This window comes from Malus domestica, chromosome 07, assembly GCF_042453785.1.
Source record: "Malus domestica chromosome 07, GDT2T_hap1".
NCBI lineage: Eukaryota > Viridiplantae > Streptophyta > Magnoliopsida > Rosales > Rosaceae > Malus > Malus domestica.
Genome location: NC_091667.1, coordinates 32425990 through 32444130, shown reverse-complemented (window position 1 = coordinate 32444130; position 18141 = coordinate 32425990). Strand labels below are relative to the sequence as shown.

General features: G+C 37.6%; 2 protein-coding genes across 10 annotated transcripts; one reads left to right on the top strand and one right to left on the bottom strand.

Annotated features, from left to right (window-relative positions):
* Window positions 1–157: 157 nt before the first annotated feature.
* Window positions 158–4466, bottom strand: LOC103439630 (uncharacterized). Of its 9 annotated transcripts, none has more exons than XR_011583154.1 (11): window positions 4220–4466; window positions 3914–4042; window positions 3690–3729; window positions 2592–2667; window positions 2305–2505; window positions 1851–2060; window positions 1358–1762; window positions 1206–1282; window positions 1025–1097; window positions 812–896; window positions 158–691 (listed from the first exon to the last, which is right to left on the bottom strand). XR_011583154.1 is itself a non-coding variant. In XM_017333389.3 (7 exons), the coding sequence occupies exons 1-7, from the start codon at window positions 4260–4262 to the stop codon at window positions 1427–1429; spliced, it is 1035 nt and encodes a 344-aa protein (XP_017188878.1). In that variant the 5' UTR covers window positions 4263–4466; the 3' UTR covers window positions 1142–1426. The 9 variants fall into 9 exon arrangements, 1 of the variants encoding a protein (XP_017188878.1); XR_011583153.1 differs by having other exon boundaries at window positions 1206–1264; XR_011583155.1 differs by having other exon boundaries at window positions 158–576; window positions 1206–1264.
* Window positions 4467–16943: 12477 nt separating this feature from the next.
* Window positions 16944–17867, top strand: LOC103439626 (peroxisomal membrane protein 11B). Its single transcript, XM_008378190.4, is given in 2 exon segments — window positions 16944–17612; window positions 17615–17867. Coding segments are annotated over 2 exon segments (681 nt in total). The 5' UTR covers window positions 16944–17081; the 3' UTR covers window positions 17765–17867.
* The last annotated feature ends 274 nt before the right edge of the window (window positions 17868–18141 follow it).

Genomic DNA, 18141 nt, shown 5'->3' with positions numbered 1-18141 from the left:
ATTTCAAGGACTAAAGTGATGTGTTATGCAAATCTTATAAACCATTTTGGCTAAAAGGCCTTCTTGAGTTTATACAAAAGGTCAGGTGGCTTTTGTGTTTGAATTAGCCGCATCACGATTAGGCCATATCAACGCATCACAATTTAGGAAGAAAAAATAAAGAAGGAATTCTAATATGTGCTCCACAATAAATTCAACAGTGAAGAATAGTGTGTCAAAAGTGATACAAAACATATTCAATTACGACTCATAAATCAATCATTTCGGTTCCATTTGGTAACTCGATTTAAAGCAACTAGTTCAGCAGCAAAAATAGGGACGCCTCCACAAACCATTGCTAAGCCATGACAGATATTCGACCCAACCTAATCATCATGGTTCTCTTCCTGCAAAACTTTAAAAGAAATGCACTAATCTGCAGAATATGATTTGGCAGTTACCTCCGTTCACCGATAACGGCAAATCTTATACAGCAACCCAGTGTGGTGAAGCAGATGCCCGTGCCCCGTTGAAACAATACACGGCTTCTCAGGGACCGAATTGTGATCAAGACAGAAATTTGAACTCCAAATCTACCTATTCACATGATAATGTAATCTTTACAGATTAACTTCACTTCTATGACTGGTCTGTCATTATTCTCTCACCGAAAGGAATGCTTGCACCGATCTAACCATTAAAGTTCGATAAGCTAAAGGGGGAATGAAGAGGAGAGGAGAGGAGAGGGCAGACAAATGAGCCATTTGAAAAATCATTAAAGGGTGATGCCAGACCAACTATTTCTAGAATGCATGGAGAGTGACCTAAATACCTCAAGAAGAATGAAAATGTAGCACACAATCCGCGCATTTCACGATTGGTTTCTTCGGATCCCCATCCCAGTTAAACAAGCAGCACTAGAAACAGAGCGGTTAAAACTGAAAACCAGATGCATGAGGACTGAAAAGAAAGGGAAAAGTGTGCCTATGGAAAGAAGGAAATATTGTATGGGTTGGTGCTGGTAAATAGACGATAAACGTGTTACCTCAAAAGTGATTAAAAAACCATCATGTCGCCAACTGCGGTGTCAATCATGCACACATTTTCGGGCCTGATGTCTTACATATGTGTAAGCACAGAAGTTTCACACAGAAAAAGGAAATTTGCCTCATCCCAAGTCTAAATTGAAATGTAAAAATGAGATACAATAATAAAATTATACCTACCTCAACCATTTTCTCCGCTAATAATACTGATGAATGGGAGATGGTAGTCTCAACAAAAGCTGTGAGATAGGAAAAAGCTTCACCCATGATGAAAATTCAAGTAAGACTCCAAATGCACGTGTTTATAAAAACCTTAGAGATATGGAAACTACCTCATTAAATTTCAAAGCTCAGACATCACCCTACACAATTCATTAATACGGGCGAACGGGACTTCTAGGTCACCTCCTGTGACTGTGCCTAACAGGGGAACGTGACCTGCTTCGATCATGGTACCTATCCCTGCCTCCATCTCTTCCATTCCTGGACCTCCTGTCCACCCCTCTCCCTCCATCCCTACTACTTCTGCCATTCCACTCCCTCGACCTTTCACGATCCAAGTCTCGTTCTCGATATCTGTCCCGCTCCCTGTCACGATCTCTATCACGGTACCTGTCCCTATCACTTGAATTACTTCTCCTTCTATTCTCCTCTTCCTTCTCCCTCTGTTTCCTCCGTTCTTCTGCCTCTTTCTCCCTCGCTAACCTTTCTTCTTCCCTTGCCTTCTCCTTGGATTCCTGAAAAATAAAGTCCACGTTTTTCAGTCCCTGAGAAGAAATCATGTTTTTCCTTAACTTTAATACTTCAATATTCAAAAGAGGTCACCTTGAACTCAGCGATAAAATCACGAACCATGCCATAACCAATATGCTGCTTCCCCGTAACATGCGACTGAGTTCTCTCTACAGCATCATTGGCCACTAGAAATGAACCACAGATCTCACAAAGTGCCATTTTTTTCTCCTGTGCCAGCATCAACACTTTATCATTCTGGGGCTGAGCCAATGCTGTCTTCTCAGAATTGAGCATATCCACCTTCCAAAAGAAAGGATAAACAAATAAAGTAGTCAAATTTCATGTAGCAGTATATTTCACGGTAATAATTAAAAATCCTCAACTGCATATAACATGAAATCTTTGTATGATAAGGAATCTATCAAAGGAATGCACAATAATAAAACATGGGTGGTGCGGTGTGTAGACTTCCTGGAAAAATCCTCTGTGATACAAGAAACTAGAGGAATTTCAATAGAAATTTCTCGGAAAATAACAGCAGCACCTTTCTCATCAGTGCTTCAGCTTCATCCACCTTTCCAGCTTCACCTAGAGCCTCTGCTTGTTCCAGTAAGTTCTTTATCTTTTCCTCCAGAACAGAGAGCTGTTCGGACTTTTCAGCTGACAGTGGAGGTGCTGGTGCAGGTTCCACCTCCTGAGCAAGGCGTTCTCGCCCACGCTTTACTCTTCTATCTAAATCCATCACCTGCAATGCAAATTATAATAAGATAAAGAAATATAGGTGAAAACCCATACATCACAAAGAGAAATGAGGACATGTTCAAGACATACCAACTTCTCACAAAAGTGAGCAAGTTCAGCTTCAAACTTGGGCACATAAGCATCATGCCGCGGGGACTCTTCAAAACTAAAATAAAAAACATAAAGAATTTAAACTGGACCAATATAAAATAATCACAACTTTGGAACAGGAAACAATAGAAATATTAAAACAAAAGCAAAAACCAGCGTGTTTTGAGCTGGAGAACAAAACCAGAAGAGTGAAACAAAAAAGATTGATATGGAAAAATTTTGGTTTGGTCTCGTGCACTGAATTGTGATATCAAAACTATACTATGCCCGGGTACTTATGAAAAGGGAGAGCGTACTAAGTGACCTCTGGTCATCACCCAAGATCAAAAATAAAACTTCGTGTTTTTCAAACCCTTCTAGATACTCATAAACATTAATGTAGCAATTATATATCATCTCCCTGATAATTAGTCCAATATATATCAACAATACATAGGTAAGAAAAATTAAATATTTAATCTACAAAAGGGCAATAACCTAGAATCCAAGCCCTGCTGAATACAAAAGAGAGTAGACCATGCATATTTATCTGGAAAAACAAATTATTGATAAACAATTCATGCAGCAGACATTTTCTTGGATGTCTCATGCAGCAGAGCATCACTAAATGAATATTTTACTCTATATTATGAGCAACCATTTAGCTACTGCTGACATGGAATTGATAAACGATTCTTCCCTTCTCGGAAAGATCTGTTCAAAATGCTTAAGTAAGTTACCTCAAAAAAGAAAAACCCAGCTACCGCTTAGAATACCCTGTAAGGCATGTCAAAGTTTCATCCTACACCCTACACCACACATAGGAAGCAGCTAACTTATTTGTAGGAAGACAAGAGAAACAACATTCTTACAACAGAAGCATGCAAATGATAAAAAAGTCTTAAGGGTTAAGCAAGCTTAAGCAAGCTACACTTTTTAAAAAATCATGTCGGTCTTTCAATAGAATTCATGACAAAACAATTCACAAACAAGCACAAAGGAACCTCTGTTGAATGCATTCAGAAACTCCATAAATAGCAGAATATGAAAACACCATATAGCATTGCCAAAATAAAAAACTCTATAAGACGTTATCACCTTTCTTTCAACTTTGGGTCATGTAGTTTAGGGCAAGGTCCTGATACAAAAACCAAAAATTTAGTCAGTGAAACCGTGCACCCCACAAAATTAAATTCAAGTACATGATTTGAAAACTGAAAATCCTAACATGATCAAAGCATTTGATCTTATTCCTCCGCAAAAAAAAAAAAAAAAAAGTGTTAAACAAGTGAGCATCAATACGAATTCCAATCGCAACTCACCTAGATCGCTTCGAGTGTTAACGAAGAGATCGTGGGGACAAAATCGAACCATATAGGCTCCACAAACCTCCTTATCATCCCAAGTAATTTCCTTGTACCCCCTTCTCTCCTCCTCCGTCAAATTACGAGCTGGAATTCACCACAAATCAGTATTTTATCAAATTAAAACTAATTCAAACCAAAAACAACCAAGCAAAACATCAAATAAATTAAAACCCATTTCTTTTCTAAACAAATCCAAATTCGCCCAATAACAATTAACAATTATCGTTTCCAAACAGAGCGTCGATCAATTAGGGTTTATACCTGAGCCCATAAGTTCGTCCAGCAGAGCTCTCTGAGCATCCATGGCTCTGTCAAGTGATTATCGGAATTGAGAGAGAAGAAAATCAGAAGGGCTTGTAGCAGAGGAATCAGTGAGGATTGAGCAGCGGAATAACACGTCAATGGCTTCTAGGGTTTTGTTCTCCAAGGACCAGAATCTGAGAGAGACGTTCGAGAAGAAGAGAGAAAGGGCGAGCTGGGCCTAGTGTTGTTTTTATACGTGTGCCAAGTGCTCTTGGTCACCAGATTTAATTTAATTTATTTTTTTAAAACAAATATACAATAATTATATTAAATTTATTTAAATTAAAAAAATATGTGGCTGAGCACGCTGCAATTAGTTTTTCCTGTATAAACTAAGAATCATAATGAATTAATTATAATAATTTGATTCGAATTCGTTTTTATGATTTAATATTTCTCAATTATACATGAAGATAGAATACGATTAAATTGTAGTACTAAGGGGTGTAGTCAAACTTGGATTTGTGAGGATTTTAATAGATTTTGATACATGATGGATTTCATAGGATTATATAGACTTCTACAAAATCCTATAAATTTTGGAAGATTTGAGAAGATTCATATAACACATTTCTATAGATTTTGAAAGATTTTGTAGCGTTGAATCTTAACCATCAAATAAATCAAATGGTGATAAATGTATCTAGGTCATAAATCTAATCAAATGAAGCTCTTCATGCTCTGGAGCTGCATCCCTTGGAGCCGAAAAAAATAGAAGTTTATCACATATACCCAACTCCTCAAGGATCCCCAGTGCACCCATTTCCAATCCTACTTCCTCCCTCACTTTATTCTTATCCCTCTCGTTGTCACCTTATTTATTCTTAATATTTATTAATGAAACGAATTTATTCATGATAAAAATAAAAAAAAACATAAATAAGCAGACATGCTCTCAACACATGAACCCATGCCGCACAAATAGCAGCAATTAGCAGGAGGGCCAAGCAGCAACAGAAACATTGCAAACATGAAGAAAGATTGCGACCCAACAACAAAAAATTGACGAAAAAAGCGCATAAAATGATGCAACCCAACAACAAAAATTGAAGAAAAAATTGCAAAAATGAAGGAAGAAGATAAAGCAAAGAAAGTGGCTGGCAGTGAGAAGAAAAGGAGTTGTTCATCTATGGTCTTGTTTATATATATTTCTTCCTCTTAAATCCTACAAAATCCACAACTTATGGGTGGTTTGAGAGTGAGGTGCTTAAAAAAAAAGCACCCATGAAAAAAAACCGTGAGCATTTTAGGTGTTTGGTAAATTGAAAAAAAAAGGTTTATTTTGGAAGCTGCTGTGAGAATAAGCTGAAATCAAAGGAAAAAGCTGAAGCTGATATTTGAAGCTTTGGAAAACTGGCTTTTTTTTTCAAAGCACACGGAGCAACAGTGCTCCTTTAATGAAAAGACCCATTATCAGACTGCTTTTTTTTTTTTCCAAAAGCACTTTTACAAAAAAGTTTACCAAACACTCTGCTGATTTATTTCACAGCCGCTTATTCTTACAGCACAGCCACTTATTCTCATAGCAGTTTTTTTTCAAAACACAGCAATACCAAACCAGCCCTTAATGAACTCCTTCAAAATCTTTAATTTTTTAATATATCTAGATTTGGATGGACTTTAAAACTGACTATTAAAATCTCCATTGACTACACCTAGATTTACATGGATTCTAAAAATTCATTAAAATCCATTGGTTGTCTACACTAGGATTTTAAAATCTTTTAAAATCATTTCAAATCCAAATTTGACTACACTCCCTAAATGACCACACTGATTAGTTAATTTTGCTAAACTCAAGCCCATTGCAATAAGTATTTTAGTGCACTTACCCGATCACAGTAAAGATTCTTGTTCAATCAAGCAACAATGGTAAACTCTTTCGCGTAAACGCAAGTTGAGTTTCAGTCCCGCGTAAATTTTGTAAGTGTAAGAGAAGTAATAACTAATATAATCAATATATGAAGCAGTTAAGCTGCATTGCAATCAACTTATCCCAAATAACTCTTTTTTTTTTTTGGCAAACTATCCCAAATAACTCTTTTGTTTTTAGTTAATTGAGCGAAGATGCAATTTTAATTTCAATAAAGGAGGGGTAAAATGTCTCTTTAGGAGAGGTCGTAAAAGGTCGTACCCAGTGCACAAGGCTCCCGCTTTACGCAGGGTCTGGGAGAGGTGAATGTCGGCTAACCTTACCCCCATTTATGGAGAGGCTGCTCCCAAGTCTTGAACTCGAGACCTACCGCTCATGGACGAAGGCACTTGTCATCGCACCAAGTGCGACCTCGTCTCTTTAGGAGAGGCGTTATGAGAAAAATTGCTCATCTTCTGATATGAACAATCATAGATGAAGGTCTCTCAACCCAAGTATAATCGCTCATCTTCGAATTATTGGAAGAAGCGATCAGCAACCATGTTGGCCGATCTAGGCACCCAGGACCAACAACACATCTGGAAAAAGTCCTTCACACACATAATTTACCTTAAAACTGGAACCGTGTCCCATCTGCCTTTGAATGGGGAATTACTTGAGTTTAAAATTACTTCCTTCGAATCCGATTGCCCTTTCATTTATTGTAAAATTGACTAAATCGTCGAAACTAAATGGCCGACTCACAACAATATCCAGTGTCAAGGTTCCAAGACATGCCAATGCCATGCATCAAAGTGACCCTTATTAATTAAATATAAAATTTGCTATTTTCAAATTACTAGGTAAGTTCCCAGACATCTCCCATTTGCTATTGTCAAATTAGATATCTGAAATGCTCTCTCCTCTCTTCTATTATTTTTCTCGCCTCCTCCTCCTCTCTCTACTACTATTTCTCTCTCCTCTCCCATTTGCCTTTTTCAAATTAGATAGAGCCTGAACCGCTCTCTCTACTACCATTTATCTCTCCTCTCCCATTTGCTTTTTTCAAATTAGATAGAGTCTGAAATGCTCTCTCCACTCCCATTTCTCTCTCTACCTCTCTCTCCACTCCCTTTTCTCTCTACCTCTCTCTCCACTCCCACTTCTCTCTCTCTCTACCGCCATTTATCTCTCTCTACCACCATTTCTCTCTACTACGACATCTGCCATTTCTCTCTCTTTGCCTGTCTATATATCTGCATGCAAACCATTTCCTGAGCATTCAAATACCACTTCCATTCAAACCATCAAATCTCACAAACCATATCATCATCAAGTACCTCTACCTCCCGATATATCTCCATCTCTACCTACCTTTGTGCAGAATAAAATGAGTTGTGTTGTTAATACTGCTTGGGATCAGTACTTAAAGCCTTTTCTCCTTGCAGTTACAGTAACGCCAACCCAACGGCTCAAACTTCTGATAATTGGTCTCATCGATCGAGATCGCGATTCCGATCGTGACCTAGAAGCCGCAAGGCAAGAAGTTGCAGACGGGAGGACTAACAATAAGTACGACAACAACAACTTAGACTGGGCAACAATAATCGTAGTGTTTTGCTTGACAGCGGCGATTGGAATAGCAGTTCTCCCCTTCCAAGGTCCCTCCGGCCGGCTCCATCTCCCTGTAATCTTTTACTTTCTTGGACTCTCAGTCTTACTTGCCTTCACTTGTATCTTGGTAAGCAAGTTTATTCACTTCAGCTACTGTCCCGCCGGAATAACAATTGCCCCGATTTTCCATCAACTTGGCCTTTTCTTTGGAGTCACAGCCTTCTTCATATCCATCTCCATCCCATTTCCTTTGTGGTTCAAATGTGTTGCCTTGTCTATCTACGTCGTAACCTTCATCCTTGTAGTTCTCTGCAATCTTCACTTCAATAAATATTACAAAACTCATGGTTTTAAGTATCCTAACCCCACCATTGATGATCAAGCATGTACCAGTCGTATTGAGTGACGTGAAAAAACTGTCATGTAATTAGTGTGTGTATAGATATATACTAGCTATTAGTACCCCCGCATTGCTGCGGGTTTTTAAACCGTATAAAACATGTAGAAAGTTATGATGTATATACATGATAAACATTATTTACACACGTGAAAAACTAATTGCAACCTTAAAAAGGTTTTTACTTGAACTTAACGAAAACATTTTGCACGAATTTTAGTAAGAACTAACTAATATATATCAAGGGATCCCCTCTAATGTACAATTGGCACAACTTAAGAATTTCCAAACTTGGAAGGTTGATTAAAGTCGTTTGCTCAAAAAGAAATAACATAGCAAGAAGTAAAAAATTGAAAACCTAACTTATGTAAAAATAACATTATTTCTAGACATATTTTAAGTGCTGAATATGGGAACATACTTATTAGTCATCGGATTACAAACCTTAGCAAGAACAAACAACAATTTCTGCACCATTGTTTTCTAGCTTCGTAGTTCGCATTGTCGGAGCTATGTAACAAATCTCTCCACATCTTTGAGACTTTTTTGAGCAATCCATGATACCCATGTGACACTGTTGGCAAACATTTCATTTTCAAATTGTCAAGAAATCCAAGAATAATATATTGGTGCAAAGATTCTCTATATTCGAAAAAAATTGCTAAATAAAACCAAACAAATATTTGAGACAAAAAAGGGAAAAACTGCATGCATATAGAACTGAAGGAGAAAATTTATAAAAAGAAAATACAATGCTCCAAGCACAAACCCGGGAGCACAAAACACACAATTGATATTCACATTAATCAGCTATACCAGAATCACTAACCAAGAAAGACCTGATAGTAAACAGTTTCAGTTATGTACAGAGTTTGCATCTGCTGCAAGTCTCCAAGTACTTTTGCCGGGACTGCAGTGAAGGGAAGGGAAAAAGAATTAGACTCTAACATAAAGTATTTTATAAATATCATACATTGTCATGAAAAACATGTATTTTCAAATTATAGATACAATTTATACATCAATAGAGTAGACAACGGGAACTGCTAAAGCATCAATTTAAGAAATAAAAAGCATCAGTGGACATAGAGGCTATGATAAACGTCAAGTAATTGACATTAAGTTAAAAAGGCATCTGCTAAAGTGCAATTAACCCGACCTAGTTTAATTCATGAACTCAACTCGGTTATCCCATCGTATTCTTAATAACTATCCAAACCACGAATGAGATATTGTTGGATCATCATCCAAGAACTGATTCAGATGATTCCCATCGTCAAATAGATTTTCCCTGGTGCAACATAAAAGCATTGTTGAGAAACAATGGAAGAAAATATGTTAACAACGGAACCATATATGTGAGGCAAGTTGGTTTGACATGAAAACAAAAAGTGAAATTGTCGTGAAATTGTCCACTTAAAAGTCACGCATTATTGTTAAAGAAATATGTTAGTGCGTCCAATCTTCTAAGATAACAATGAATCATGGTCAGCTGAGACCTCATTTTTCAAAGATCTCCTCTTGTAAATCAAATATAATTTTGCTTGAAGGTAAATCTTTGTAATAACCCATAACCCAGAACAATGTTTAAAAGCCAATTTATACACTGAAAAGTGAAAACTACATAACTTCACGTCTCTTCTAGAAGGTAACTTTTAGTTCTAATCCATAACCTAGAACAATATTCAAAACCCCAATCTGAAATTTTATTCGGGTACTAACTTCTATAATTTCCAAATCACAAAATTCCAGCATGGGTATGCCGAAACACAATAAAAAATTCAAATACTTCGTGTACAGGACAACATAAAGATTGAGACTTTTTTTTTTTTTTTTAACTTCTACAACTCTACAAACTTTCAAGCCCTAAATTTTCCCGGAAACAAACACAAAGTGAAAGAAGTCGTACCTGGTTCGAAAGAACGGACGCTCGAGTTTGGTGGAACAGTGATGGCAGACATCTCTGGTGAGAAAGCTAATAAGATGGACCAAACCATTGAACAAAAAAACCCAAATTTTTAAAATTATTTTGATCAAAGAAAAGAGAACCCAAAAACCAAACCCAAAACAAATATGTCCGAGAACTCACCAGGAAACCCAAGCTTTCTGGGTTTAAAATTTCTTCAAATCAGAACGGGAGCCAAGTTTTCCTGAGTATGGCGGAGTGGAATTGGACTTGGATGAGGCGAATTCAAGGAATTTTAGTTTTGTTGTGAGGAGAACAACATGAACAACCCAATCCAAACAAAATTCTAGAGAGAGACAGAGGACTTACCACGAAATCTAAGCCCCTTGAGGAATTTCTTCGAATCAGAACGAGAGTTCGTGTAGCAAATGGAGAACTACCGGAAGCAAATGAAAAGCCCAGCTTTGTGAGAGAAAGAAGTGGAAACGGAAGGAAAATTCGAGATGTAGTGGAAGCGGGGCAGTCGATGATGATTGACGCGTGGGCAGCATGGACAAATAAGTAAAGAGTAAACTGCCGATTTGCCCCCTGAACTATCACCCAACTTTCGATTTGCCCCCTGAACTTTTTAATTGGAAAATTAAGGACTTAAACTAATTTTTTTGGCCGATTTGCCCCCTGCTGTTAATTTTTCATTCATTCCATCAAAATTTCTGTTAAATGGAAGCATATGCACAACATGTGTAGGTAGTTCGGTCGTTTCATTCTTTAAAATAATTGAAAATCTTAGATTTCTAAAATATAAACCTATGCAAATATGTGTGATTCTATAGCTTTTTTGTCTGAATGTCTAGTGAAATGATGCTTTTGTCCACAAATGAGAGTTACGTGGTTTGCACACGATAAGAGTTAACGTTAATTTGGATGAAATCTATGAAAAACTAATGGTAGGGGGGAAATCGGCCAAAAAAAATAGTTTAAGTCCTTAATTTTCCAATCAAAAAGTTCAGGGGGCAAATCGAAAGTTGGGTGATAGTTCAGGGGGCAAATCGGCAGTTTACTCTAAAGAGTAAATCTACTGTGCAAGGAGGGAAGAAAAAAAAAAAATTATTTTAACGAAAAACTTATGGTACTGTTCATTTTAACGAAAAACTATATTTTTACATTAAAAATTCAATCTTGGTACTATTTATTTTACTCTTTAGTTTGTCCTTATCATTAAAACTCAAAATTTTAAAGTCATTTTCATTAGTTTTCTTGAGAAAAAACGGTGAAGAGAAGAGCAAATAAGAGCATTACCACCATTTCACTGTTCACAAACAGTGAAAAACAGTACCAGCCGAACTGGGTTTTAGTATATGTATAATATATATATATGTATGCAACGGTGTGCGCCATCTCCTTTCAATGGGGAGTATGCTTCGGCAAGTTAACTATACGAATTTCACCCTTATACCAAAGAAAGTAGATCCAACTTCTATGATTCAACTAAGACCAATTAGTTTGTGCAATGTGATTTACAAAATCTGTTCCAAAGTGCTTACAAATAGACTGAAAGTGGTATTGCCGAATATCATTTCACCCTTCCAAAGTGCTTTTATTGTTGGAAGATTAATTTCTGATAATTGTTTGGTGGCTTCGGAAATTGCACATTTTATGAAGCGGAAGAATAGTGGCTGGAATGGTGTGATGGCGCTGAAATTGGACATTAGTAAAGCTTATGACCGCATCAAATGGTCTTTCCTTGAACAAATTATGCAAAGGTTGGGTTTCACCGATGAATGGATTACATGGATCATGCGGTGTGTCATGACGGTCTCCTATTCCTTCAAGCTTAATGGGGAGCCTGTAGGTTTTGTCCAACCTAAACGTGGTATAAGGCAAGGGGATCCATTATCCCCGTTCTTGTTTGTGATTTGTGCATAAGGTTTATCGGCATTGTTGGATGCGGGGGAGTCCCAAGGCCGGATTAAAGGTATAAAGGTATGTAATGATGCGCCAAGTATTAATCATCTTCTCTTTGTGGATGATAGTTTTATTTTTGCAAGGAGTACATTACAGGATTGTTGTGAACTGAATAATGTCCTACATACTTATGAATTGGCCTCGGGGCAAGCTGTTAATTTGTCCAGGAGTTATGTGTTGTTTAGTGCAAACGTGAATGATGTGGATGCCCAGATGATTGCTGGTTGCCTGGGTATGAGTAAAGTTAATTACCATGATCGTTATCTTGGATTACAGGTGTACACCGGTAAGTCAAAGAAACAAACACTTGCTTATATCAAAGATCGCCTTTGGAAAAAATTGAATGGATGGTGTGGGAGTTTGTTAAGCAATGTTGGTAAGGAGATCTTGATTAAAATTGTCGCACATGCGGTTCCGTTGTATACCATGCAGACTTTCTTGCTTCCAAAGACGTTCTGTGATGAGTTGAATTAGATGGCTGCCCAATTTTGGTGGGGGAAAGAGGTTGGAAAGCGACATATTCATTGGGTGAGTTGGAAGAAGATGTGCAAGCCTAAAAGTGAAGGAGGGTTGGGATTTAAAGATTTGTATGCTTTTAATCTTGCTTTGCTAGCTAAGCAAGGTTGGCGGATCATTCAACAACCGAATTCTCTTGTGGCCCAAGTGTTTAAAGCTCGGTATTTCCCTGATAGGGAATTTTTAATAGCTCCAATAAAATCAAATTCCTCATTATGTTGGAGAAGCATTGTAGCAGCTAGAGTGCTGGTTCAACGTGGGGCTAGATGGAGGGTAGGTGACGGATTGCAGATTAAGGGAGGGGTTTGGGAGTGAGGTGCTTAAAAAAAAGCACCCATGAAAAAAAGCTGTGAGGGTTTTAGGTGTTTGGTAAACTGAAAAAAAAAAGGCTTATTTTGGAAGCTGCTGCGAGAATAAGCTGAAATCAAAGGAAAAAGCTGAAGCTGCTATTTGCAGCTTTGGAAAACTGGCTTTTTTTCAAAGCACACAGAGCTACAATGCTCCTTTAATGAAAAGACCCACTATTAGACTGCTTTTTTTTCCAAAAGCACTTTTACAAAAAAGTTTACCAAACACTCTGCTGATTTTTTTCACAACCACTTATTCTTACAGCACAGCCGCTTATTCTCACAGCAGTTTTTTTTCAAAGCACAGCAATACCAAACCAGCCCTAAGATTTGGGGGGATAACTGGTTGTCGAGGGATAATTATGCTAAAGTGTTGAGTCCGGTACCTGTAGGAGTCCATCATTACCTCACGGTTAGATCTTTAATGGTGGAAACAGATAGGCTACGATGGAATATGCAGGTGGTATCACAAATGTTCTTTCCTGAAGAAGCCAATCTAATTCTCAGTATTCCTTTGAGTTTTTTTAATCCACCTGATAAGTTAATTTGGATAAAAGAACCTCGAGGGAATTTTACAACAAAGAGTGCATACTTTGTTGCTCGGACTTGTAGTGAAATTTGTGGAGATATTCCAGGCCATTCTGAGATTTCAATAGAGATTAAATTATTATGCAAGGCATTATGGCGTGCTAAAGTACCCGGGAAAGTCAAAATCTGTATTTGGAGGAGTTGCTTGGATGCTTTGCCGACTCGAGTTAACTTGCGGATTAAAAAGGTACTTATGGATGATTGTTGTGTTTTCTGTGGTAATGAACTGGAAACGATTGAACATATAATGTTGAGGTGTTTCCATGCTAAGGCGATATGGTCCTCTAGCCCCTTGGGATCACAATCTATGCAACATGGAGATATGGGGTTAAAAGGTTGGTTGGCTCGTGTGTCTTCTAATATATCAAAGGAGAGATTTGACTTAGTGCTTGTTATGCTATGGAATATTTGGAAAGCTCGTAATGATCTGTTTTGGAAGGGTTCGGTGTTGCCACCGCAGGATATTCCGATAAAGTCACATACTTGGCTGAATGAATTGAAAAAGTGGAACGTATCGCAGCCTAAACCTAAGTCTCTAGATGTACAGAAATGGAGGAAGCCGGACGAAGGTTGGCTAAAATGTAATTTTGATGGCGCGTGGGATGAACATGGAGCTGTAGGAGCAGTGGGAATTGTTCTCCGCGATGGTGCTGGGGAGTTTGTTGCTGCAACGGCATTTAAAGTGGAAGGAATTTCATCACCTTTGTTGGCTGAAACTATTGCAGCTCGTGAAGCTGCCTTGTTTGTACAACAATGGAGGTTGCAAAAAGTCATATTGGAAGGTGATGCCCTGTTGGTAATTGCTGCCATTCAGAATGATTTGGATGTAAATCATGGACCTCTCTGGGCATATCTTGTCTGATATACATTTGCTTTTACAACCGTTCCAATAGTGGAAGGCACACTTTGTGCGACGAGATGCTAATATTGTGGCTCATCGGCTAGCTCGCAGAGGTTTAATTTTGGAGCAATCAGTTTCATGGTTTGAAGCGAGAGAAAGAAAGAAAACTATTGCACACGCCCCTCATTCGCCCCTTGATGTAATTGTTGATTTACTTTTGAAACATAATTTGAATTCTTAATTTTGTTGGTGCGAGACGCTCTTTTTCCCTTCATTCGGATTTTATGTCGCGGGAAGGTTTTTATCGAGACCCATTGTTAGCACCCTTTCAATTTGCTTGTACGTTGTTCCACCTTGAATTGAATATCGTACTTGTTTAAAAAAAAACAGTTGTTTATTCTGTTTGGGGTTTAGTTGTCTGCAACCTCTCACTAATGCTATGTTTCATCAAATCTAGTTAGTTAATTAGTTACTTCTATATATTTCTTTTAGTGAACGTATTTATAGATAAATTAAAGAACAAACGTTGCATAATATACTCCTATCATTGAAGAAGATTACAGCTACAACTGGAATGATGGGCAGCCGGAAGCCCTTCAACAAACTTACCAATTGTCCTAATAAAAGTCTATTACTTTCCACTTGAATATTCATTCCAATGAACTGAAACATTTTTTCAATCATTGAAAAGCTTTCGAAACATCACTATTCCCGGAATTTAGATCCTCCATCTTAGTCTGGCAAATACCCAAAACCATGGCTATTCGGTTCTACTATATGCCATCTTCAAGAAGTTTCTTAGACTCAAATTCTAAATTCTCATATATTGGTCATCTACATTCGACCAAAAATTTAGAGGAATTTGCATTGGAGATGACCCTTACTAAAAGGTTTTGGACCACTCTCTCTCCCCTAAGAATAAATAATTTAACACACTAATGCTATCATTTGTAACAAAAAAATAAAATAATCATAACTATGTTTGTTCATATTTATTTGGACTTATTTTACTCTGAAAATGAGCGATACATGTTGTATTCAATCTAAATAGTTGTCAAAAGGACGACATGACGTAAAAAAACCATGTACGTCTCTTGAAATGACATCATATGCAGCCACAGTTTCAGAGGGAATCGAAAAGTCGTGTTACATCGAATGATGGGAATAGTGATCAGAGGGAAATTTGGAAAATAACAAAACTATGGACCCTATATAGAATATAATTACCCTTTTAAGTTTATGATAATTATAATCAAAATTTGATATAAAAGTACATATATACCCTTAATGACTAAGTTCTTCCTCTTTTACTCTTAACCGTGAAGCCCTGTTTCTTTCATCTTCTTAATTAGAATTGAATCAGCTTCCTGACTAAGTTGGATTAGCTTTACTTGGACTCAGCACTATAAAAATAGTGAAGCTAGCCTCTCTGTCTGCTTCTGCCGCTCCATTTTTTTGCGAGTCGACTTTTGTCTTGTAGTCGTTGAACCCAATCGAGTTTATCCGCCTTCTGTTTCAGACGGCTGTTCACAACGTGGGGCGTGGACTGACGAAGTTGAAAGGACAAAGATGGTTGTAAATGCAGTAAAAAGACATTCAATCCTTATTTTATTTATTTATTTTTTGGAAAAACCTTACTATAAAAATACATTATACTTTCATATCAACTTTTGATTATAATTATCATAAAAATGAAGGCTTTTTATATTAGCACCCCACATTAAAATTTAATATTAAATGACTTATTTATCCCACTATGCAATGACAATTTTGACCTTATTAGGTTTTTTTTTAATAATTCTAAATACACCCAAAATCACTTTTAGCGTATTATTTATCTTCTCAACTATCAAAACCCTCCCACCCTCAATTGTTGAACAAAACTCTAACCAATGAAACTATAAACATGTTGATTCAGAAAAATTGTTTTTGACGAATGGGCTGTTGAAGACTCTCTGAGTCGATCTCGACTTGAAGAAGAAGAAGAAAAAGAAAAAGAAAAAGAAAAAGAAAAAGAAAAACAAGGGTTTTTAAAGATACTTTGAGTCAAATCCAACTTGAAGAAGAAAAAAAGGTTGTTGAAGACTCTCCAACCTCTACAAGTATATTGCACTTTTTGCGGGATTGAGAAACGTAATTAGTGTTGGTTGGGGCTTTCGATTGGTTTGTTCGTTTTGCGGCCATGATAGATTGCATGCTTTTAACATGTCATGTAGATATTGTGGAGTGGAAGGTCAATACATGTACATTGAGTACCTAGTGCGGATACAAAATGAAACCCCTCCCATGACTCTAGGCCTTGCCACTTTTAGATGATTTGAAATCTTTCAGCAAACTAAACGTTCAAATGGTTAGATTCAGTTATTGAAAATTAAAAATGAGTGTTATAAGATTTGAAAAATGTGAGGTATATAGAAAATGTAGGGTGTATGTACAAAATATAAGGTGTATATTGAGAATGTCTCGTATTAAGATAATTTTTAAATGAAAAAGAAAATGTAGGGTGTATTAAGTATGTGAGTTTATTCAACAATTTGTAGAATGTTAATATAATAAGCCAAATTTAAAAGGTGATACATTCTGTAAAAGTTCAAATTTTAATTATTTTCTCAATCTCCGGGTCGGCAGCAATCCAAACAAATCTGAAGGCCGAAGCGGAAGTGAGCGGGAGACGACACAGTTGACAAACTTGTTAGATCTTCCTCGCCAAATTCTCCGATCGAGCTGGCGCGATTCTTAGTTCTTCATCGCCAACCACAACCAAACCATCTGTGCGCAACACAGATTTTCAATCATGAACGACACAGTTGACAAACTTGTTATCTTCCTGGCAAAGAGAGACGGCATTGACAAGCTTGTCAAAACCTTCCAATACATCTCCAAGATTGCGCACTGGCACGCCGAGGCCAAAAACCCCGAAACCGCACAGCGAGCCAAGCAGTGGGAAGTTGCATCCGGGCTTAGCCGGAAGGCCTTTCGAACGGGCCGGTTTCTCACAGGATTCAATGCGTTGAGAAGAAGCCCTGGATCAACCCCTACGATTCGGTTCCTAGCTGTTCTTGCTAATGCAGGGGAGATGGTCTACTTCTTTTTCGACCATTTTCTCTGGCTGTCCAGAATTGGGACTCTGAGCCCGAATCTGGCGCAAAAGATGAGCTTTATATCGGCGTTTGGTGAGTCGTTCGGGTACGTGTTCTTCATCGTTTTGGATTTCATTGCGCTGAAAGAGGGTGTGGAGGCGGAGAAGAAGGTTGCTGCCTTGGAAGACAAGTCTGCGGAGATGAAGAGCGAGAGTTTGAGGAAGATTAGGGGTGACAGAGTGATGAGAGATTAATGGCAGTGGCGGCTAACATTGCGGATTTGGTCATCGGAATCGCGGATATCGAGCCTAATCCGTTCTGTAATCATGCAGTCACTCTTGGGATTAGTGGTTTGGTGTCTGCGTGGTCTGGTTGGTGTAGAAACTGGCCTTCATAAGTGAAGTGATTAAGCTCTTGTTAATTGTGTTTGGAGTTCAAGTTTGTTAATTCAGTAACTCTACTGCATACTGCATCGTTATATAAAAGATTAATTATGTTCATGGATGGTGTTTAATCAGATGTTTAAAATCAACAACCCTTCTCTTCTACCATATACCATATTTAAGGAGTTTCTTAGGCCCCTAAAAAAGTGGACTGCCGTGGCGAAGCTAATAACTAGTCATCTTTTAATTAAAAAAATAAAAAAGTTTCTTAGACTCAAATTCTAAACTCTCATATATTGGTCATCTACATTCGACCAAAAATTTAGAAGAATTTGCATTCGAGATGACCTTTACTAAAAGGTTTTGGACTGACCCCTCTTCCCCTAAGAAT